The sequence below is a fragment of the Ursus maritimus genome, unplaced genomic scaffold (assembly GCF_017311325.1).
Source record: "Ursus maritimus isolate PB19 unplaced genomic scaffold, ASM1731132v1 scaffold_23, whole genome shotgun sequence".
Lineage (NCBI taxonomy): Eukaryota > Metazoa > Chordata > Mammalia > Carnivora > Ursidae > Ursus > Ursus maritimus.
Window position 1 is genome coordinate 656,597 of NW_024424786.1, and position 23,496 is coordinate 680,092.

At 51.0% G+C, this 23,496-nt stretch overlaps 1 protein-coding gene across 2 annotated transcripts in view; it reads right to left on the reverse strand.

Annotated features, from left to right (window-relative positions):
* Positions 1-23,496, reverse strand: part of GALNT18 (polypeptide N-acetylgalactosaminyltransferase 18) — a 338,672-nt gene that overhangs the window by 20,121 nt on the left and 295,055 nt on the right. Inside the window, exon 9 of one of the 2 annotated variants that reach the window (XM_040638810.1) lies at positions 22,318-22,413. The exons of the other annotated variant lie outside the window; for it this stretch is intronic. Within the exon in view, the coding sequence (XP_040494744.1) occupies positions 22,318-22,413 (96 nt within the window). The remainder of the gene's footprint in view (positions 1-22,317; positions 22,414-23,496) is intronic. 2 annotated transcript variants of the gene reach the window in all.

A 23,496-nucleotide genomic window follows, 5' to 3' on the forward strand; every position in this document is an offset into this window, starting at 1 on the left:
GCTGGACCACTGCATGGGGTGGGCTTCTGGGATGAGGGGGTGGGTGCTGGGCTTTGGAAGAGGAGAAAGATCTGTGAGCAAATGAAGTGGGGGAGAATGGCGCCATCAAAGGACACACTCCTAAATGCCATCGAGGGAAGGCAGTGCTCGCTACCTTGGTCGCACAGTAGAACCAGCTGGGGAGCTTTAAAAAGTCTGCATCAGTTTAGCAGGGGAGGCCTAGGTATGGGGTCTGTTCCAGGCTATTCCAATGTGCAACCAAGGTTGAAAACTAGCTGTATTAAGGACATACTGTGCAGCCTACGGAGGAGACATTGGGACAGCACCTACGACCACCTGGATTCCAAGCCTCCCTCCGATTGTGGGGCCAAGGGGGATTCCCATCAGCAGGCGCACTGTTTGTAAGACTGATGAGGGCGGCCAAGGGGTTAGGAAGCACCACTGTTTAGGAGAACAGTTCTCAACGTGCAGTCCCAGCATCACCTAGGAACTTGGTGTAAGTACACATTTTGAGCCCAACCGCAGACCTGCTGAATCAGAAACTCTGAGCGGAGCCCAGGAGTTTGTGTTTTAACAGGCCCTCCAGCTAAGTCAGATGCCTGAGAACGTTTGAGGACCACTGGTCTGGTGGGATCGAGTCAGGTGGGCCTGGGTTTCCAGTCGGCACCCCAGCCCTCACTTTGTAGCTGAGAAGCCACTCTGAGCCTCAGTTGCCTGACCTGTAAAGTGCAGTTGTGAGGATTATAATATTGCTAGCCCCTGGTCTGGCCACAGGGACTGCAGGGCAAGAACAAGGCAGGCAGGGACCTAGTAGGGAAGGGATTCCCGGTCCAGCTGCCCGGTCTCACCCCCCTCACCTCTGGTGCCTGTCCTGAGTCGGCCTGGCCAGTGGGCCTGTGGGTCAGGATTCACAAAAATGGCAGGCAGTGCTCGGGCCTGCAAGGTGCAGGGGGTGGGGGCAGGGAAGGAGCAGAGGCTTGCTTTATTCAATCTCAATTTCGAGTAGTGACTGTGACATCTGTAATGTGTGCTAGAAATGGGCTCTTTGTCCTCTTTACCAAGAATGAGCTGCCGGCCCCTCTGCTGATAGGGCAGGCTGATTTAAGGGTTTGGTTACTGGTCATTAACCCCTCGACACAGAGGTTAGTTACGGCGCTGAGGGCCGCAGGGCACTGATGCTAAATCAGGAGTGAAGGGGAGTCATTTCCAAAATGATCTTCAGTTCACTAACCACAGAACCAGGTACATTAAGGGGAGGAAAACATTTATAAACATTTCTGTTTGCCAGAGCTGCGAAGGAGCAGAAAGCAAGATCCCCAGCCCAGAGCTCCCCTTTGTGAGCCCATTTCCCTGGTGGAGGGGAGCAGGACGGGCTAAGTACCTGAGCCCGCCAGCTGTGTGTGGAGAGGTCTGTAACAGGCACTCAGTGCAGAGCCAATAGACAATCCAGTTTAATTCAGCAAACGCTCCTTTGTGCCCACGAGGGTACGGCCTGAGCTGGGCACTGGGGAACAGAGAGGAGCAAGATATGAGTGCCCCCGGGGAGCCAAGTGGGGAGACAGCCATCTGAAAAGGGAAGAGAAGAGCCTCATGGCCAGGCTGGGAGCAGAGTAGAGCAGGTCAGAGTGCTAGAGGGGCCACAGCCGGAGTGATGTGCTCTCTCTGGGGCTGGTCTGTGAGTGATAAGTTTCGAGAACAGCCTAGGAGGAGAGTAGTTTGCCCAGACAACTGAGTAGGATGAGGGACCGCTGTCAGAAAGGGTAGGAAAAACACAGGCACGGAAGCTTGGCACTACCTTGCCGTTTTGGGGAGAGAGAGTGCCTCCGGAGGTGGGGAGATGAGACTGGAAGTGCAGCTCAGGGCTGAAGAGTTGACAGCACCCTGTGACTTCAGATGGACTGTCCTTCTACCTGTCAGCACACCTGAGGAATTCTGAGTCTTTTGAGTCACAACCATCCAAAGGGCCTGGAAAGAGAGCTGGGACTAGAGGTGACACAGTCCCTTCTGCAAACCTGTCTGGAGGACAGGGGAGAAAAGTGAGCTTTGGACCAGGGTGCTGTCTCTAAGCGTAAGACTGAATAGAAAAGACTAAGCAAGGCCTGATTTCTGCCTCCCACTGTGCACCTGAACAGGGCGGCCAGGCAAGCAGCCACTCGGCACCATTGCTGGGCTTGGAAGTTCTGACTTAGATTCATAGCTCGTGTGCTTCATTCTGGGCCTCGTACCCACAGCACGGGTGTCAGCCATCTCTCAACCACCGTTAAGGGGCTGTTTGCCACCCAGCCAACCCAGGCAGCAATCTGAACCCCCCACCTTGCTCTGTCTTCTCTTCCTGCGTCATTCTGAGCTCCTGGTGTCCCCTGGGCTCAGTGTTTCCCTGGTCAGCCCCTCTGCCCCAGGAGAGAGCCAGGTGGGAGCGGCCATCAGTTTCCTGCATAGAAACTGAGGGCTGAGCAGGAGTGAATTACCGGGGAGAGACCGGGGACGAACTAGAGAAGGCAGCTGCAGGATTCTTGGTGCTGACAGCTTTATTTGCTTTCCTGTCACAGCATCTTGCTTCACTCTGGCCACAAGAGTAGGCATGTTTCACAGTCTGGCTAATCAGGGTACCCCATTGCCTTGGACGTGTTGATTTGCCCAGTCTGGGCCAATAAAAGTCCTCCCTCAGATTTTCTTTTTGTGGGAGCATGCTGGAAGGCTCTAGGCCCAGAGCAACTTGCTGCCTTCTTCCTCAGGTAAATCAGGGAAGCCTTTCCCACTTGAATATAAGAGAGACTAAGGTTACATATGAAGGGAACCACAGCCAAAATAGGAGGGAAGGCAGGTGGGAGGGAGAGAGAAAAGAGGAGGAGGAGGTGGTAGAGGCAGCGGCAGAAGAAGAGGAAGAGGAACAGAGGAGAGGGAAGGGAAGAAAAGAGAAGACAGGAGTGCAGCAAGCTTCATTCCTTCCCCTGGATCCAGCCCTGCCTGAAGCCAGAGCCAGACATGGACTTGTCAGCTACATGAGAGGAAAACTCTTTTGCATTTAAGTTGGTTTGAATTGGGTCTGTCACGTGCAACTAAGAGTCTTGACTAATACAGAATACCCAGAGACATTCAAGAACACCAGAGGGAATGAAGTAAAAGGATCAGGTCACCACGGTCTTTCACTGCAGGGCGAATCTAGATGGCATGTGTGTATATGCTTTATTCAGTTATTATAGAAAGTGAGTCACTTTTAAAAATAATAAATCACTAAAGTTTGTGAACGTCTGGATTTTTTTTTTACAAGATGAAGAAATGCCTCACTCATTTGTAGGCTAGTATGCTTTCTGTAGTGGGTGAAAAGCTAGTGAGCCCGGAGGTTCGCACAGCCTTAGGAAGCCCCTGGGAATGGGCCGAGTATCTGAATATCATCTATCATGTAGGTACAAGAGGAGAAGCGCAGAGAACCGCAGAGGAAAGGGAACTGGGTTACAGGAAACTAAGACTGGCATGGCCCGGGATGAGACAAGGAGCAGGGGCCCTGGACTGTGATTGCCGGTTAAGCAGTGTCCCTTCAGCCTCCTGTGCCTGTCTCTAGGGAGCAGTGCCTGCTGACTGCCCCGGCCTGGGCTTTCGCTATCATCCCCGTTCTGCTGCTGCTGCCCTTCCCTTGTTCCTCCTGTTCTCTGTCCACTTCAGAACAAGATAAGAGGGGGCAGAGCCAGGGACGGGGGCGGGCAGTTGTGAGGAGGCAGGAGCAGGTGGCCTTGCCCTCGGCCTACAATGTCTGACCACGACCCCTCCTCTGAGCATGGCTCTGGCCAGCGGTGGGCCCCAGAGAGTCTGGGTTCCGCGACTCCGCCACCTGCTCGCGGGTGAGAGCGGGCTGTCCAGCAGCCAAGAAGGCCGTCTCCTCCCAGGACTTTAAAACATGAGCCGGAGACACACCGAGACGAGGCAGCTCTCTAGCTATGCATAGCTCGAGCGAATGCATGGCCTCTTCCTGCTGAGGCCCTTGGAGCTGCCCCCATTCCTGCCTCCCCCTCCCCCATTCCTGGCCCCATCGACCCTCTTTTGGAGTCTATGCAATGAATGACCGCGGGTTTCTGTAATAGCACCCACCCTTTGTTTCTAGCTGAAGCTGCCCAAATTTGTGGCGGTTGTTGTTGATGATAACCCCTCCCCCTGAACGCACAAACACGGCTCACTTGTTCCGCGGGAAGTTCGCCATCTTGAAGAAGTATCAGACACCTGCTATCTGACTGCGGGGTCCAATTTGCTCCCTGTTTTGGAAGGCACTGCTCAGAGCCCTTCCTAGCTGTGTCTGCTGGTCTGCTTCAAGCTGTGCTGCTCACGGACAAACGACTAAGAGGGAGCAGATCATGTGCACCTGGGAGAATGCCCTGGCATACCTCATTCCCAAACCACAGTTGTCTGCCAACCCGGCACCAGCTTGTGACGGTCAGAGCGTGCTCCTCAGCGACGCGAACGGATTGGCTCGCGGCTCTGTCCTGTGTTCCCCTCCCGACGGAGCTATTACACGTCCCCGCATCGGTACTGTCAGACTTGGCCACATGCCTTTCACCACTGGGATGTGAACGGGACAGACGTGTGCCATTCCCAATCAAAAGCTTGACGAGCCATCATGGGACCTACCACATTGTTTTTTACTCTCTGCCACTGGACTGGAGGTGTCCCAGATGGGGGCTGCTTCTTCAGTGCCAGAAAAAGGCGAGATGACACAGAGCTGAAGCTGAACCACGATGACCCCAGAACATGAGCAAGAAATAAGCATTTCTTGTTGTAAGTCACTGCGATTTGGGGACCATCAGCCTAAGCTGAATGATAAATTGAGACTGGATGAGGGGTACTGCCAAATTCTAAAATATGGGACACTGACTCTGGGGTCAGACAGCGGGGCAGGGAGGACCCATCGCCAGAGGCTGGAAAGATGGTGACCTCTTTTACGCAGTGGTGAGACATTCGGCGTAACCGTCGCCGCAGCCACTCGGTAGACCGCGCTTCAGGTGAAGAGCACGCCTTCGTCACTGTTGGCTGCTTTTGACAAGCCTCTGCAAAGGACGATAAGGTCGGCAAACACTTGGACAAGTGGCACGACCGAGCAATGTTTGTTATTGTAAGCCACTTGGATTTTGAGGTCATCTGTTACTGGAGCATAACGACGCCTGAACTGACTGACACAACCACTTTGCTATGCTCCCTCACCAAGTAATCACGCAAAAATAGAATCACAGAATGTGACACATGCTCTTCAAGGAAACAGCAAAGGGCTTGGGAAACAGGTACCCAGAAAACCTGACCCAGTGGGGGAGGAGTTGACTCTAGAAAGATTAACTCTGGATCCCAACTGCCTAATTGAAGTCTCCGCCCACTCCCCCGCCATTGTTCATTGGCTGTGTGACTACAGACGATGCCCTTGGCCATTCATTTGTTCAGTTTCCTCACCGGTCAAAGCAGGTGGTCATGACATACCTATTGCACAGAGCTGCTGGAGAATCCTATGACCTGAGGGCTGGGAGTGTTGGCCATTAGTACTGTCTTTGTAACAGGGGTCTCTCCCATCAGGTTACCAGTTTCCCCATGGCAGGAACCACGCTTGTCTTGCTCACTGTCGTATCCCTATTGTCCAAATCACTGCTTGACATGCGACACATACTCGAAACACATTAGCTGATTAAGTGAATGTGTTGATAAATTATTCCAGGGACCTTGAACTCCAGGTCAGAAATCTACCAGGCTTCCTCCCTACTGCCTGTTTCATGTCCCTTCCTCTAAGACTCCTCTAAGCTTTCTCTTCTGTTTTGGACCAGCACCTTGGACAACATCTTCCATATGGCCTTGTGAGATGGAATGGGATTTTTTCTCAAGGACAAGATTCTCAATATTTGCTCCCAGGACCCAGACTGTGCCAGGCCTAACTCTTACCTGGCCCCATGAGCAATGAGGGGGCTCACTCATTTGATGGCTCACCACAACCGTTATCCTTCACTGAGTTAAGAAGAGCTTAGAATGTTCCAGGGAGAGGGAGAGAGGGGGAGTGAGAGGGAGAGAGTGTATGTGTGTGTGTATTTGACAGAGATTTTAACATATGAGGTCAGTGGTGATCTGGACTCACCCCCAGTCTCGGTGATCAGGAAGATGGGGGAAAGAGCATGGCAATAAAACCTGTAAGTTAAGATCCAGCAGGGAGAAGTTAGCTCGGAGAAATCGACCTCATGTGGATGAAATATTGGTGCCTGATTGCAATTTGCAAATGTAAATCTTGATTGTGCCTGCTCCAATGCCATCTCCATTTCTACCTCCTTCCCTGAGAAGAGGAGAACCTGCTTTACTGAGGAAAAAAGGTCCAGCTCACATCTTTGCTGGATGTTACAGACCTCAGGCAGCAATGCCAGATGGACTCCGCTATGGTGGAGAGAGTTTTAGGAGACCAAGGCCATTCTTGTGGGGATTCCTTTTCTTGCCACACCACAAGACAGGTGCTCAGTAAATACTTTTGGATGAACGAGTGAACAAATGCATAAGCGAATGAATGAAATAATACAAAATGGACATGATAAGCCACAGATTTTCCTCATCTTTGCATGCCCACTCTGCCTCTGCCCTTTGAGGCTCGGCTCGGCCGTGGCCTTGTGACCGACTTTGGGCAACGACAATATCTTCGCAGCAAACGTGATGCAGGAAGACTCATACAGTTATGTTTGCCCTTTCTTGCTGCTCTTAGATACCCTGTCACTGCCCTCACATGAAGAAGCCCAGATGAGCCCGTGGGATGATGAAACACACAGCCCCAGAAGCTCCCTTTCCAGCTGATAATCAGCCAGCCTTCCAGACCCCGACTCAACTAACTGACCAGCAGTTGGCCACGGATGCCTGATTGAGTCCAGCTGAAACTAGCAGCGCACAGGGTCAGCCCAGCCCAAACTGTTGGCCCTCAGAGTCTAAACAAATGTATCATAAGCTACAAAATTTTGGGGGTAGTTTTCTATCTAGTAAAAATGATACACATAGCTCATTTCAGAGGTGTGCTTGTGAAGTCAAGGCACGGAGTGTAGGTTTTCAGCAAACTGCTGCCCCTTTCCCCTCCCGATTACAGAAAATAAAATAATTTTACTAATACTATTTAATGAGCTCTTATTGTATGTCAGGGATGCTAAATGCTTTACAAATACACTCGTTTCATCCTCAGAATAACCCTGGATAAGTGGGGGTATTATCGTCTCCATTCTTAGGTGAGAAAACTGAATTCGATAGGGGTGAACGAATGCATAGCGAGGGGCAAAGCTGGGAGCTGACTCAGGTCACTTGGCTCCAAAACCCAGCTGCCAGGCACTATAATACCCTGTAAAGAAGGGAAGGCAGGTTCGATTCTACCCCTTCTCATCTGTGCCCCCCCCCCGAAGTGTTCTTCCTGCTCTGCTTTGGCTTATTACTCTTTCTCTAAGTTCCAGGTGGAGCTCCTCCCCCAGGAAGCCTTCCCTGACCTCTCTAGGTCACCATGACCCAGCCCTTTTACTCCTTGGCAGCTGGGACTCTGATCCCTTCCAGGGGCAGAGGGAAAGCTCCACAAAGCCCTGCTGATCCTGGACCGATGTGATGGGGATGGGGTTCAGTGGCCGTGAGAGCATGGGAGTGGGTACTTTGTGGGGCCCAGCGTGACTGCAGTGGCTGAGTACAAGGGGATGGGATTCCCCAGTCTGATTCCACCATCCCTTTCCTCCCAGCCTCCCAGCTCCCATGGGCCTACGTGTGTATGTCAGGTCTAACTTTCGTTGTCTTTACGGGACTTTCTCGTCCTCTCCCAACTCCTGATATGCTCTGCGCCTCTTTCCTGGCTGATCTGTCTTTGCTGCACCCCCCACCCCCTTAAGCCTTCCCCAAATGCCTATTGAACTCCTAGTATCTTTCAGGAACAGTCCTTTCCAGCCAAAAGCAATTTCTCCTGTCCCCACCACACACGGCTCTTCCTGGAGGATACTGCCCCTCTTGTGGGCTTTGAATCTGCCCATTCTCCCGCCAGGGACACGAGACAGAGCCAATACTCCCCGCTCCCCACAGAAGCACCCCTTCCACACCTCAGCCCTCCATCCAGGGCAGAAACATCTCCTTAGGCATCAGCCATCTCACCCAAGTGCTTCCCAGGCGGTCTGCTGCGCCCCCTCCCTCCCAGTGGGCATCGCGTCGGGTGATGAACGGCCCCACCTGCCCCGGGGCCTCAGTTCTGGGGAGGGCCACCTGTGCTAGGCTTCAGCTGCCCACTTCCAAATCCCAGCTCCTAGTGCCCGGGACTGCTGTACCCCCAAACCTTATCTTCCACTGCCCCACTATCCCCCAACCCCCTATCCTTCATGATTCCTCCCTCTCTTACTTCCCAAATGCCTGCTCATGCACCCGAGACCTTCGGAATAACCTGTTTTTTTCTCTTTCCTCCCCTACCTTTATCGCCTTCCTAGCCTCCCCACGTTCCTGGAAAGGCTACACCCAAATTCCTTCAACCACCCCCTTGCCAGCACCTTCTGTCTTTAATTCCTCATTCCTGCTGCCTTTGACAGCCCCTGTAAGCCCGGCCTCTGCAGCCCGTTTGCCTTCTCTGTACCCTCCCCTGGACGCGGGGCACGGCCCACGGAGAATCATGGAACCGGGCTGATTACACCCCCCAGAGACTTGTGGTCTTCAGCTGTAGCCAGGCCCTACCACCTTGCCCTCCCCACTAGGCCTTCTGGGGGTCCTGCTCAGCCTCCGAGCCACCCCCCTTTGCAGGGTGTCCATACCTTCGCTACTTTGGAATATAAGCAGAGCCCCCGTGCTTGACTTGCAGTTCAGCCTGCAAACTTGTTTCCCTTGGATCAGCCTCCATCTTGCCCTCAGGCCTCAGAGGAAGAGGTTCCTACCCTGAAATCCAGGGCCAGCCCCACTGGCCTTGGACCCCATCCTCTCCTGTCTTTGCCCTTTCCTCACCCCCAGAATGTTGCTTCCTTCTCTCCCCACATATCAGATCTTTCTCTACAGACTTCCTTCCCTCAGCCTCAGATGTGCTCCCTTATTGCTTCCCTTAGAAAGCAAATCACAATACACACCCCTCCTAGCAGCCGGCTTCTTTTTCTTTCCATCCCTTCCTAGCAAACTCTGGGGGAGAGGAGTCTACACGCACTGGCTCCTTGTCCATAATTGCCTCTTTGGAGGGAGGCCCTCTACCTACCACGTCTTCCTAGACGTTCCGTGACCTCCACATACTCAGGAAACACACCAATGGTATATACCGTCCTCATTCTTCAGCTCCAACCTTGCCGCCCTAGAAACCCCAGAGCAACTGAGAGGGTGAATACTGTCTCAGTCCATTTTGTGATCATCACTTAAAACAGGCTTTAAGTTTCCCCGAATTCAGTCCTTTCTTTATTTAACATATAGTTGTTAAGTACCTGTAATGCCCCAGGCAAATATGACCGAGTGACTTCTGAGCAGCTCAGGATATTCCGAGGAGCTAAAGCTACTGCAGAGACATAAACGTGTTCTGTAGCTCAGTTCTACAAGAATTAAGACCAGCGAGGCCTTGTTTCTGCAGAAAAAATGTTATGAAATTTTCCTTTTAAGCGTGTCCTTCACCCAAGTCAACCTCCACTCCCACACGTGTTCCTGCATTTAATAGTATATTTTTGAGCAAGAAAAAAAATAAAGCTGTTCTAGTGATTGATTTAGAGGGCCCGGCTCTGCTGAAATTCCCAGTATCTTAACACAGTGCTAACCTCAAGGACTCCACTAAGGCTCCGTGCCGGCAGGACTAATGCTCAGCAATGAGCAGATTTCAGAAAAAGCAGCTGGGACAAAGGCAGTGTGGTGACAATGAAGTTAGTTGGAAAAATCAAATACAAGAACCCTTTATGCCCACAATACATTCTAAACACATCTCCTTAGGAAATTTCTTGAAATAGGCCAGCATCGCCCTAAGCCGCCCTGGTAGAAACCCCATTCAGATGTCCCCATTCAATGCCACTAGCCATTCCCAAATCCTAGAGGCTGTGTCGTATGCTCCTCCTTCATCCCATTCTCAGCCAGGGGTGGTACGGACCTCCTCCTCCAGGGCCCCTTTGAAAATGCATGGGGATGGTTCGGTCCACACTGACCCTGCTGCTGCTGGTCAGAGTCCGGGGATGCTAACCGTCCTGTGCTGAGGAGGACAGGCCCACACGGAGAAGAAACATCCCACCCAGAAACAGGAGCAAGGAGCAGCAAATGATGTGGCTCGCTGCTTGAGGGCCTGCCTTTGAGCAAAGGGCAGCGGAGCACACAGCAACTCAGGGGAAAGCTCCCCACTTCCTGCTCCAAACCGAAGGAGGAAGAGCCTTTGTGGGGTGGGGGTGGTCACTGTACCCAAGTGGCCGAGAGCAGTGTGTCTCCTGACATAGAAGGCTTGTAACTTACACTCTACCCTGGCCCCCTGCTTGCATCCAGGGCATTCCTGCGTGCAGTCCCGTGCGGCCCTCTCAGGGGGAAGGGTGAGTTGCAGAAGGATCCGGGGGAGTCTATGCAGCCCTGTCAATAGGAGAACGCTCTCTAGCCCGAGGGTCGAGTCAAATGCGAAGGCAGGCCGTTTCTGCGTGCCAGCAAGCGTGCGGGCAGGAGAGGCCTCCATGAAGGGTCTGCTTCCCCACTCCTGTCCAACCTGCCCCAGACCTACTGGCCCTCGTCAAGAAAAATACATAGGATCTGGCTTCCATCCCAGTGGGGGAGGGTACATCTCTCCAGCTCCCATCCGCAGGTCCCCACGAAAAGATACTGGGTCTAAAAGAAGAGATTACAGATCCTGCCAGATCTTATCCTCACTAATAGTAACTTATAATAAAAATAACAGCAACTGCAATATACTGATTGAGGATTTACAGGGTACCAGGCTTGGTGCTGAGCACCCTACGTATTTCTCCACTTAATCCTCACAAAACCTCTATCAGATGGACGTTTTCAACTCCATTTTACAGGCGAGTCAGGCTTTGGGTGAAGGCGGATGAGTGGCAAAGCCAGTGTGGCTGGGCGGGCTGCTCGGAGGCCTTTGTCAGGCAGACGAGCTCAACGACTCAACAACCCACCACCTCGAAGAACAGATTCCTGCTCTGTGCCAGGCAGCGTGCTAGGCTCACGGGGTGCCCTGGAGGACACGCAGGGGCCTGCCCTCAAGAAGCTTATGATCTAGTGGTAGAGCGTGAGTTTGTTTAACAAGTAGCCAAACTCACGATGAGCCGTCCACTGTGCTTCGATCGCATTTATTCATATAGTGCAAGAGCTGTGAAGCACTCAGTGCAGAGATTTGAGAGTAACTCGGGCGAGCACCTGGGATAGGGTGGTCTGGAGATGTGCCCCCCAGAAGTGGACGTTGGGTGAGACCTGAAGGGTAGGAAGTGGGGAGAAGTGGGGGCCTTTGGATCTGAGGCTTTGCTCCTGGCGTGTTGAGACTAGATGTCTTCCGATGGGGAGATGGTTGCCCTAGTTCCTCGGGGGGACAGGGTGAACCCTAAAGGCCAGAGGCACATGTAAGGAGTCCTCATGGGTCAAAAGAGAGCTGACCCACCTGTGTTCTGGGTCAGAGCCCTGGGTGGACGGGGAAGGGCAGTGCCAGCCGGGTAGTATTTTCAAATTCCCTTCCGCCTAGTCTCAGGAAACTGCCATAGTCCCTTCAGGGAGGAAACGGCAGATCAGCCTCTGTTTTCCTTCAGATCCTAAGGAGAAGAGCACACCCGGTGGTGGGGTAAATCTTCCCTTCCCTCTACGGCCACGGCAGGCTTTCTTCCTCCAGCAAGCACACTCTGAACACCTCCGAGGGGCGGGCCTTCATCTGGGCTGGCTTGTCCAGAGAGCTTCCTGAGAGCAGAGGCCACAGATCTGACAAAACTAGGGAGGCAGTCCTAAGTCATGGCTCCGAGCATGGGCTGGCGGCGGGGCCACCAGGGGCCACCGCTGGTAATTCTGTGACCTTGAACAAGTTACATAAGTGCCCCGAGGCCCAGTCTCCTCCCCTGTACAAATGGGGTAACAAGAGAACCCCCGTCCCAGGGCTGCTGAGAGCAGTCGCCGAGATCACGCGCACGGATGGGGTAGCAAGAGAACCCCCGTCCCAGGGCTGCTGAGAGCAGTCGCCGAGATCACGCGCACAGAGCATTTACAGAGATGCAGAGGAGCACTAAACAAGGAACGTACGCCGTTGTCGATATTATTATCTCCAGGCAGACTAGCAAGCTCTCAAAAACGAGAGGCTGCCCTAATTAGAACAGGACACCCACGTTCCTGGGCCAGATCCTGGGCCAGGCTTGGTGCCAGGCACGTTCGGGTGTGTTGTTGCATTTAAACCTCCAATCCATTTTACTGACCAGGCAAGTAGTCGCCACAGGGCCCAGGACAGGCTAGTTCCTGTCCTTTCGTAGGGCTCTGTGGAAGAAAGAGATTGCAGGCTGGGTTGAAGACAACGCCTTCACTCCTCACTGATGAGCAGACACAGAGAGCAGTGAGCTCCTGAGCCCTGGGATGCAGGCAGGACACATTAGGCACCTGCTCTCCATGGATGCTTCCAGGGCCCAAAGATGAATGGAGCCATTCCGGCCCTGGGGGTCCTGGGTCAGTGGCAGGGGGCGGGGGAGGGGGAATGACTGCAGATGGTCAACCCTCCTCATCCCAGCCTCCAGTGTCACACTTTTTCATACTTGGAGAGGCTGCCGTCGGCGTAACTTTGTAACACCTGCCATCGTTAGGCGTGGCATGGGTAGGCCATTAGAGCCCTGCTGGCAATGCAGCCAGACGCACACTTACTCTGTCTCCTGTGGGAATGAGGGCCGCGGAATAGGAGATGCCACCGCTCAGAGCCCAACAAAGACGGGCAGACAACCCTCTACGGCCCGGGCCCCGAACCATGCAGATGGAGGTGTCAGCCGAGGTTTCGAGACTGGTTGAGGCTCCCCTCAGACCATAGCCCCCTGAGGGCACCGTACCAACGCTTGCCGGCTGGCGCTGGGCACTCCAACCACACACGAGAAGGCCTGCGGGGCCCAATGTCATCACATCAGAGCCAAGAAGTAAACTCAAGGAAGTTTTTCCAAACCTTACAGCCACTCAGTGCCAGGCATTCCGATGTGTTATAAGTAAAAGCCTGGAGAGGTGGAGAGACCTCCCACAGGTCACAGGGAAGTGGCCAGTGACCTAAATTCTTGGCCCACAGAGTAAACCTTTCTAATTGTCTCTGAGATGTTGCTCGAAAGATCTGGGGGTTCGTGCACAATCCACGAGAGTCCTCCAATGCCCCATGCATGGCCACTAGAAGCAATGCTGGCCAGGAAGGAGACACGGCTCCGTTACAGCCCCAGGTGGGGATGGCACGTGCGTATGTACGTACAGCCGAGTGAGAACTTTAAAACACGAAGAAGAAATTCCAAACCATTCCAAAAAAAAGGCACCAAAGTCCATCTGTAATTCCGTATTTTTCTTACTTTTATTACGCATACTACCTGATCTAATGCGGCATTCGTCTCTGTGTAAGAATAGAATACTTCTTTCAACGCAGCTCTAATCTTCCTATTTCGAGTCAAAATGCACTTCCTACAGCACGACATGGTGGCTGAAGTATTTCCAAAACTTTAGAGGGAATTAAAGATCCTTGCGTCTTCTTTCTTCTACGGTCATGAACTTACCCTCCCAGAGGAAATGGACTATTACTCCTGTGCCTTCTGGAGTCTAGAAGATACAGGCAGGGGGCATGGGAGAAGCCCCCAGAGCCTGCCTTGCACTACCCATCCCGCTGGGCTCCTGACAAGGTGGTTGGGGCAGGAGGTGGCATCATATGAACTGTCATCACCTAAGTGCCTCGCTCCCTCTCCAGACTGGGACTCCTCCAGGTCCGGGGCTTGCGCAAAGCTGCCTTTGCCTCTCCCAATTCTTGGCATAAAGTAATACTCAGTGCATGTTTCTTGAATGAGCAAATGAATGAATGAGTGAAGGAGTGATTGATCGAATAAATAAATAGTCTGTGGGGAGACCCCATTGTATTTTTCCCAGCAGAAGAGATTTTCCAGGCTGTTACACTAATGAGGGCTAATATTCTCAGTTATTTTGAGGATAGCTTGAAATTTGCTGCTAATTTAAATAAAATGGTTACGTTTACTCATTAACCAATTAGCGTGCTTCCCAGCAGCTTCACCTCACTAATTTGATTAGTTATACTATGCTTTCTCCTACCCAGGGCCCTGTCTGCCAGCTGAGAATATCACAACTGTATCAGAGTCAACTTTTTAAACAACACGTAAGCAGAATCTCTCAAAGGTTTTAAACACGGTTGTGAAACCAGGCTCTTTCCAGCCCACAGTGTCTTTGGACCCCATTGGGCCCCACTATCAGTTGCCCTATGATAGCATAGCATTCCTATCACTAGACCTATCAACAAACCGAGTTTGTTTCTTAAGGGAAATAAAACTTTCCAAACTGTGGGGTCTTCCTCAAAAGACCACCTGTCATATGTTTGAAGAACGAATGAATGAAACTGGAGGAGAAACCAGAAGCCAAAATACCGGCACCCTCAGGCCAGCCAGCTTCCATCCCCGGATGCCATTTTCTTGTTTTCTTATTTGTTGGAGGTGGAATGGACCTAGCAAATATCTAGGTTTCTGTGGCAGAGACGGGCCTCCCAGGCATGCAGAAAACCCTCACTTCCCACATCCTTGGGGGCGAGCTGCCGGGGCCGTGTGATTGGCTCTGGCGAATCAAACGTGAGAGGAAGGGATGTGAGGCACTTTTCATCTGAGTGTGACATTCAGATTTCCAGTCACACTCTTTGCCCTTGGGGTGCTGTCGGTGGAAGCGTGTACTTCAGAGATCCATATGTTGGAGTCCTGACCCTCCCCCCCCAGGACCTCAGAATGCGACCTTCTCTGGAAACAGTCACTGCAGACGTAATTCGTTAAGTGGGGGTGAGGTCACACTGGAGGGGGGCTGCTAATCGGGCATGGCTGGCATCCTTGTGACAAGGAACAGAGGCGTGCATGCAGGGAGAACGCCACAGGAAGGGAGACTTGCGCCTCCCAACTACCATTCTTGGCGGCCCACAGCTACCAGAAGCTAGCAGAGAGGTCTGATACAGATCCTGTCCTCGTGCTTCAGAGGGGGCACAGCCCTGCTGCCTCCTGGGTCTTGGACTTCTAGCTTCCAGAACTGTGAGACAATGTATTTCTGCTGCTTGAAGACGACACCCAGTTTGTGGTCTTCCGTGGTGCCTGCCTTGGGAAATAGTACGGGGGCAAGTCCCCGGGGTCAGACTGTGAATCTGTAAGAGGCTCTGACTCGCTAATGGCCTGGAGAGTTCCTTCACCTGTAGCCAACTTTGTGAACAGAGGAAGAGAAACACCTCACACCTGGAAATAAGGCAAAATGGGACAGGAAGCGGTCTACCCTTTTCACTATCATCCTGGGCCACTGGCTAACAAGCCCACCCAAGAGTATGGAATTTTCCAAGAGAATGTGCTTGTGTTTGACTTTGCTATTTACTTTTTTTTTTCCCCCTGCTATTTACCTTTTGATTAATGCCCAGACACTAGAAGTTAAATGCTAACTTCAGATTTCTGCCTGGGTAGTAAGGATCACACTAAAGGCTGTGACTTTATTTCCCTATAGGGCATTAACCACTTTGGAATCTAATCTAGCAATCTTATTCTACCATTGCTCTCTAGAAAATGCCTGCAGATCCTGAGCTCCTCGAATGCTCTCAGTACCTGCTTAACCTTCTTACTAGTTCCCTTATGAATGAATCGACTAAGTTTTTGTCACATGTTCATTTTAACTTGTTTAAGAATCACGCTTTACGTTTTGAATTGACAAAATAACCTTCTTGGTTAATGGCAATGAGTTTTGAGGGTTGTTTATTATCGGATTGATACAGATTCTTTCTGGTCTTAAAACCCCAACTGGGTAAACTGAGAAATTTGAAAGAAGGAAACAAGGAAGGGAAGTGACGCTCAAGGCCAGCAGGATAAACTGGGCCATCTTGCTGTCCTGCCTTCTTGACCTTTTCCCCCTTCACTGTCCTTGGCTGTGGTTGGCTGAAATCCAAGGCACGCAGCTCAACTCTGGAGAATTACACACGTAATCCTTAGGAGAGAGAAGGGTTCAAGTCCCGGCTATGGTGAAGACTTGAGAATTAAAAAATAGAGAATAGTCTGCCTCCAGCATTAGAATGGGAACTTAATGACAGAAACGACTTTTGTCTGGTTCATGATTGTTTCCCAGGTCCAAGAACACTCTCTGTTACAGGGTAGACTCTCACTGATTTGAGAAGAAAAAAAAATGTAACGAATTAAAAAGTCATAGAATTCCAGGGTGGGAGGGCCCTTAGGGATTTCTTAGCTTAAGCATCTACATGATATAGGAACCTTTCATAACGCCTCTGGAGCTCACCAAACTTGACCTGGATGCCTCCGATGACGGATAGGTCACGGTATCACCCGAGCCAAAGACTGGGAGGAGTTTCCTTTACTCAGGCAAAGATCTGTGTCTTTATAATTTTGGAAGTTTTCATGTCCCTCTTAAATCTGCTCCTTTCCAGACTAAACAATTCCCATTCTCAAGGGCATGGTCTCGGGTCTCTTTACCAATTTGGTAAAATAATAGCCAATATCTGGGAAGCGGTGACCATGTCCAGTCTTGTTGTTTCAATGCTTTATGGGGATTGATTTTTAAAATTCTTATAACAACCTTGTAAGGAAGGGACTACTATCATACAGGTGAGGAAATTGCACAAGAAAATTTTGACATCTACTCAAAGAACCTGATTAGTAAGTGGTTTGGCTGGGATTTGAACCTAGGCAGTCTGCCTTTCAACATTTTCAAGCTTCCTATCACATGTGATGCTTAGGGAAGAATGTGTGAGGTTTCATAGCAGAGGTCAGAAAGACTGTCACCTGGGCTGATCTCTACTCCCCAGACAACGATAGGAGGTGCCACATCCCTCCCCTGGAGTTGTGCAGTGCACCACCTTCACAACTGCACGTGGCAGTCCCATCTGTGCATATGTGAACCTCCCTGGTCTCTCCTTGGCCTCTGTGGTCATGAACAAGAGAGATTTTGCTGAGAGCTGTCAGTCAGGGGAAAAATGTCCTTGGAAATACATATTGAGTGTCCGATTTGTACCAAGTTTAGGAGATTCAGAGAATTCTCAGGGCCTGTATTTGTCCATCGTCCCCTTATGAGGTATACTAAGGTGATATCCCTGTGCTCCTTTTCTCCTCCCCTCCGTGAGCCAGGCAGTTCTTCGGGGCTAGCAGGTACCTGTGGGGAGCTCCCTGTGCTCCTTTTCTCCTCCCCTCCGTGAGCCGGGCAGTTCTTCGGGGCTAGCAGGTACCTGTGGGGAGCTCCCTGTGCTCCTTTTCTCCTCCCCTCCGTGAGCCGGGCAGTTCTTCGGGGCTAGCAGGTACCTGTGGGGAGCTCCCTGTGCTCCTTTTCTCCTCCCCTCCGTGAGCCGGGCAGTTCTTCGGGGCTAGCAGGTACCTGTGGGGAGCCTTGCCCGTCAGAAGCTCTGCCTTATCACCCACTGCTTATCCCCTGCACCTGCGTCTACCTCTGGTGGATGGATGAACCCCACCAAGGACACACAGCCCATCTCCAGGAGGACCCCATCCTGTCCGGCTCACTGGGCAGGCCAGACTCAACAAATTCCTGCCACAGCAGCGTCCCTCCACTGCCCCATTCTGGGAAATGTGTTTGATCTGAGGTCGGTCTCCAGCCTCCTTACCTCTGGGCACTAACAGCCGTGCACCCCAGCTGCGGGCCTGGTGGGAGAGGGTCCGTGGGCCCCCATGTTCCCTGCACAGCCCAGCCACATGACAACCGTGGCTTTGAGGAGCGGGGAGGGGGACCCGAGTCTTGAAGACGTGCTGCAGACCTGCATCAAGAAGCTGAGGCATAAAGCACCAAGGGAAGGCGGCTGCCGGCCTTCTTGGCGAGCACAGCACAGACTCACAGCTTCCCAGGCCAACCGAACTGCAGAAAGGAAGGGCTGGAGGTAAGTAGACAGAGCTGGCAGAGCTGGGCCCGGCGCTGGCCAGCCCGGCTTCCTCATTTGCAGAGAAGACAGGCCCAGATGGGATGGGTCAGTGGTGCTAGGGCCCAGAATCTTCCTCACCTCTGAGTAGAGATATTGACCAAGAGGAGGAACGAGGAAGCCCAGGAGGACGATGGGCTCAGTCCGGACGGTGCCACACAGTTGTCTACAAATGTGGAAATTCATTGAACTGTATGCTTTAGATGCGTACTCTGGTGTAAAATCATTCTCAATAAAAGAGGAAAACGAATAAAGGCCCGGGGAGGTTAAGGTGACATTGCAACACTGTGGCAAGATCAGGCCTAGAACTCAGGCTTCCTGAAACCCCCCATCCCCACCTCTTTTCCCTACTCTTGCATTTTTTTGGGGCCACAGAAACTCAGTGATGCTCTATGAGTCTTTGGGTAGGCTTTGACCAGGGCAGGAATCCACGGCACATGGCGTGTGAGGTCAAGGAAAGTCATTCCACTGTGGGCTGGAGCTAGAATCTTGAGGGCATATATACTGAGCGAGGCTTAGTGAGCAGTAATAATAGTATAGTTCTATAGCGATATTATTAGCTAACACTCACTGAGCACTTACTCTATGCCAGGCACTATTTTAGATATTTGACATGTATTAAATATTTACGATAACCTTTATGTACCATACCATCATTAATCTGTATTTTACAGAAAATAAAATACACCCACATTTAAAACCTTGCCCATTTAAAAACTTGACAACTAGACTGTCAAAACTGATATTTGGGGGCAGACAATCTGATTCCAGAATCCATGCTCTCAACCACAGCACAGAAGGGCCCATACTGAATCATCAGCAGCTGGGAGACTGGCAGTCTTTGCCCACACTGACATCCACCATCCCACAGAGGAAACACTCAACATTCGTCCAGGGGTCCAGATAAGCAACAACCCTGCAGATTTCCACATACATTTGTTAAAAGCAAGTTCATTCACTGTCTCCTGGGCTGTAAGTATTAACAAGCAGGCAGGGAATTTACAAAAAGACCAAACTACTTGTGACCTGGCCATCCCGGCCCATACTCAAGAACAACATGGGGATTTTCTGAACTGAAAACTCAGGTGCCCAACTGCATTAATAATCGGGGAAATGCAAGTTAAAGCAGCAGTGTGATACTACTATACACCTGCCACGATGTCTATAAATTAGAAATAATACAGATTTACAGAGAATACTAAAGGTTGGCAAGGAAGTGGAGCAGCTAGAACTCTAACATAGGGTTGGTGGGAGTAAAAATTGATGTAATTAATTTGGGAAACTGTTTCACTGTATATTGGTTGACCTGGGCTGCCACGACAAAATGTCACCGGCTGGGTGGCTTAAACAACAGGAAGTCATTTTTGTACAGTTTTGGAGGCTGGGAAGTCCAAGATCTAGGTGCTGGTACATTTGGTTTCTAGTGAGAGCTCTTTTCCTAGCCTCCTAATGGCTGACTTCTTGCTGTGTTGTCACATGGCACGGAGAGAGAGAGACACACACACTGAGCTCTCTGTGTCTCTTATTGTAAGGACACTAATTCTATCAGATCATGGCTCCACCTTTATAACCTTATTTGACCTTAATTGCTTCCTTACTCCAAATACAGTCAGGATTAGTGCTTCAACATATGAATTTTGGGGTGACACAATTCAGTCCATAGCATTCCTTCTCCCATGCAAAATATATTCATTTCATCCCAACAGCCCCCAAAGTCTTAAGTCATTCCAGCATTAGCTCTAAAGGCTAAAGTTCAAATATCATCTAAGTATCATCTAAATCAGACGTGCATGAGGCTCAAGCTGTGATTTATCCTGAGACAAAATTTCTCTGCAGCCGAAGCCTGTGAAGTCAGATAAGTTACGTGCTTCCAAAATTTGATGGTGGGACGGATATAGGCTAGACAAGTGCACTCCACAAGGGGGGAGTTGGAAGGAAGGGAGTGATGGGTCCCAGACAAGTCCAAAACCCAGCGAGGCTAATCCCATTTGAAGTCAAGGATTGAGAATAACCCTTTTTGTCCTGATGCTCTGCCCTCCAGGCCCGCTGGGGTGGCAGCATCACCCCTGTGGCTCTGTGGAGTTACCTGCCCCTTTGGCCCTCTGGGGTGGCACTGCCCAAGCCGCTCCCTGCTTTGGTCCCACTCCCGAGGCACTGAGCAGGGCCATCCTGGCCCACTGAGACCAGAGAAGCAGGCCCACACCTTGAGGAGACAGCCTTGCCCCTGGGGCTGTGGGGGCACTGGCAGCGCTGATGATCTCTGATTGGCCCTCAGCATCAGTCTTCCCTTTTCTTGAGGAAGTGGGCATAATCACAGCTGAACAGCTCTATGGTCTGGCCTTGTGGAAGCCAAGAAATCCACCAGCCTGCCTTCATTCTGTCCTGCTCTGTCTTTCATTCAGGCTGCCAGCGTCTCTGCCGGTACAAGCCCATCTCAATGAGTGGCTTTTGCGGCTAAGACTGATTGTGTCCATGAGGCCCACCATGATCTCTTAATCAAATTGTGGTTCAGCTACACTCAGGGTTCTCTTCAGAACAAGCTTTCTCATCTTTTACAGTATGGACAGGCTGAGTATGGTCATAAGGCTAGAGACCTGATCCAATGGGATTAGTGTCCCTTCAAGAAGAGACACCAGAGAGCTTGCTCATTCTCTCTCTCCCTGCTGTGTGAGGACACAGAGAGAAGGTAACCATCTACAACCCAGAAAGAGCCTCACCAGCAACCAGATCAGCCAGCACTTTGATCTTGAACTTTTCAGGTACCAGAACTGGGAGAAAATGAATTCCTGTGGCGTCACGTTACGGCAGCCCCAGAAGACTAATACAGACGGTGTCTGCTCCAAGTAAACATAGCGCAACCCTATGACTAGCGAGTCAACTCCTAGGTATAAATCCGCAAGCAATGAGTATATACGTGCACTGAAAGACACGAGCAAGGATGGTCATAGCAGGAGTATTCATAATACTCTCAGGTGTCCATCAGCCGTAAATATATAGCAATATGGTATATTCATAAAATGGAATATTACACAGTAATAAAAATTACAACTACACATAGCAGGACAGAGGTACTTTATAAATGTAACAACGAAAGAAAGAAGCCAGCCCAAGAAAGCATATACCCTATAATCCTGTTTATGTGAAATTCAGAATCAGGCAATAATGCTCTTTTTCTTGATCCGGATGCTGGTTCTGTGGGTGTGTTTGCTCTGAAAGCTCACTAATCTGTACACTTATAATTTGTCTACTGTCTGTACCTATGTTAGATGTCAATAAAAAGTTTACATAAAAATAGTCATCCATGAGAAATATCACAGCATTGTAAGGATGAAGAAGAGTTGCTGTACTGTGTGGTGTGGGGATAGTGTGATCTGCTGACCTACGACTGACCAGTCAGTGACGGCACAGCAGCTGGGCCCACAGAAACGATGAGCTGGCAGAGATCACAGCAGACAATCGCCGAGAAGTGCCAGCGCAGTTCGCCGATGACACACATCATGATTGCCTTCGGTTGTACGTTGAGGTGGGGAATGACTCTTTTAAACATGGATGCATAATTGCACAAATGTACATATCTTCTATACTATCTTTAACAAAAATCATTTGCACTACTGGAGGTAAGATAAGTAAACTCTGAAAATGTTGTCAAATCAGAACAGGTCAGTCTATGGCGTCCACGGGCAATGGTTGTCCTTTGTACTTTGTTCAATAGGCCATTTCTCTTGTCTCTGTCTCAGCACCCTCTTTGGACATCTGAAGCTTAAGCTGCGACTGGCTAATTTTTCCTAGGATAACTTATTTTCCTGGTAGCTTCCCCTCATTCTCCACCAGGAGAAGGTCACACGAGCTAGAAAAGCTCTCGTGGCTATAAATTTTGGCTGCAGCTGTGATCTACTAAAGGACAGAGCCCAGAAGGCCATGAAATGGCACTCCGAAGGGATTCTGAGATGTCAGAGAGCTTAGAGGACCCTTGGGTTCCCTCCTGTTAGGGAAGGGCATGGCTGCCAGAACCAAGACTGCAATTTACCCATAGTCTCTCCAAAGAAGGCAGGTGTTCCTCTTTAGAAATTGATCACCTTCCTTGCTTCCTCCCCCCCCCCCGAAGATCGAGGCACCCCAGCATCTCTTATCCCAGCCTCCTTCTAGGCAAGGCAGGTACAACTCTCCCCTTTTCCTCATAAGCATACTCCTGACATGAGTTTAACTATCCTTCCCCTGTGCCGGACATACATGAGCACACCCCCAGCAGGGGGCTCGCTCAGGGAACTCACCTGGGGTGTCATCCCGTGGCAGATGTACACGATGGGAACGTTCTCTGTGTCTGGACCCTGATCGAGACACAAATCTGTCTTCAGAGAGTTCTGCAGCTGAACACCAGAGGAGGGGTGGCCACACCAAAGAGAAAGGAGCAGAGGAACAAATGCATTAAATCAGGGGAAGCCAGCATTCCACTGAGACAGGCTCCATTTCCGTTATCAACCTGAGGCCCCTTGAATACTCCGGAAAGCAACAAGCACCAGCTTTTGCCTTGCAAAACGGTGCTAAGGGAAACCCAGCCTCCTGCGAAGGAGGAGCATTCTCATGTTGTTAAACTATACGTTGAGACAGTCTAGGTGGGAATCAAAGATACACACGCGTGCACACACAGAAGATGGTGCTAGTGTTGCACACCCTCCATTGCCACAGGGGTGGCACCAGGACTTTCAATAGTCCCCGGGTAGAAGTCTTTGCTCTGGAAGGTTGGGGGAAGTGGGCAACATGTTAGCTGCTTTCAGGCCTGAGATGTCCTCTGGGACCAGGTCCTCTCTGCCCCCTGCAGATCCAGCAGTGGCTGGCCTGGCCCCAGTGGTGTCCAGATGATGAAGATTCTCCAGAGTGGGAGTTCTGGCAGGTGAATAAGAGAGGAGGGGGCCAAGGGAGTACGAGAAGAGAGAGGTATGTCTTACCCTCTCCTACAGGCACACAGCATACAACAGAACCAATGCCTCACCATGTCAGGTAAGAATGCCAATATTCAATGTCTCTTTCTGGCATAAGCCCACTCCCAGCCCCTGGAAAGGACAGCTTACAGTCCCCATGGCCCTGTTCACCAGCCTCAGCTAAGTAGACCACTGTGGGCACCAACAGGCAATTTAGAATGAGTTAATAATTCTCTTTCTTTCTCTCTCCTCCATCCTTCTCTTTCTGGAATGGAACCATCTCATCACCCTCTTATTCCATGCTAGAATCTCAGTGAGAGAGTCGGTGGTTCGTGGGTGGTGGCCACTAGAATTGTGAGGCCATTTAGATGGAGTCTGGGGGATCTGTTGGGCCAGGTGTAAGCAGAGAAATCCAGTTGTGGCCAAGGAAGAGATAAAGCATGAGACAGAATGAGAGACACTGTGTCCTGCTATGGCTTCAGTGGCTTCCAGCTCTAGTGCCCATGCCCCGCTGTACTTCGGTTCCTGTCC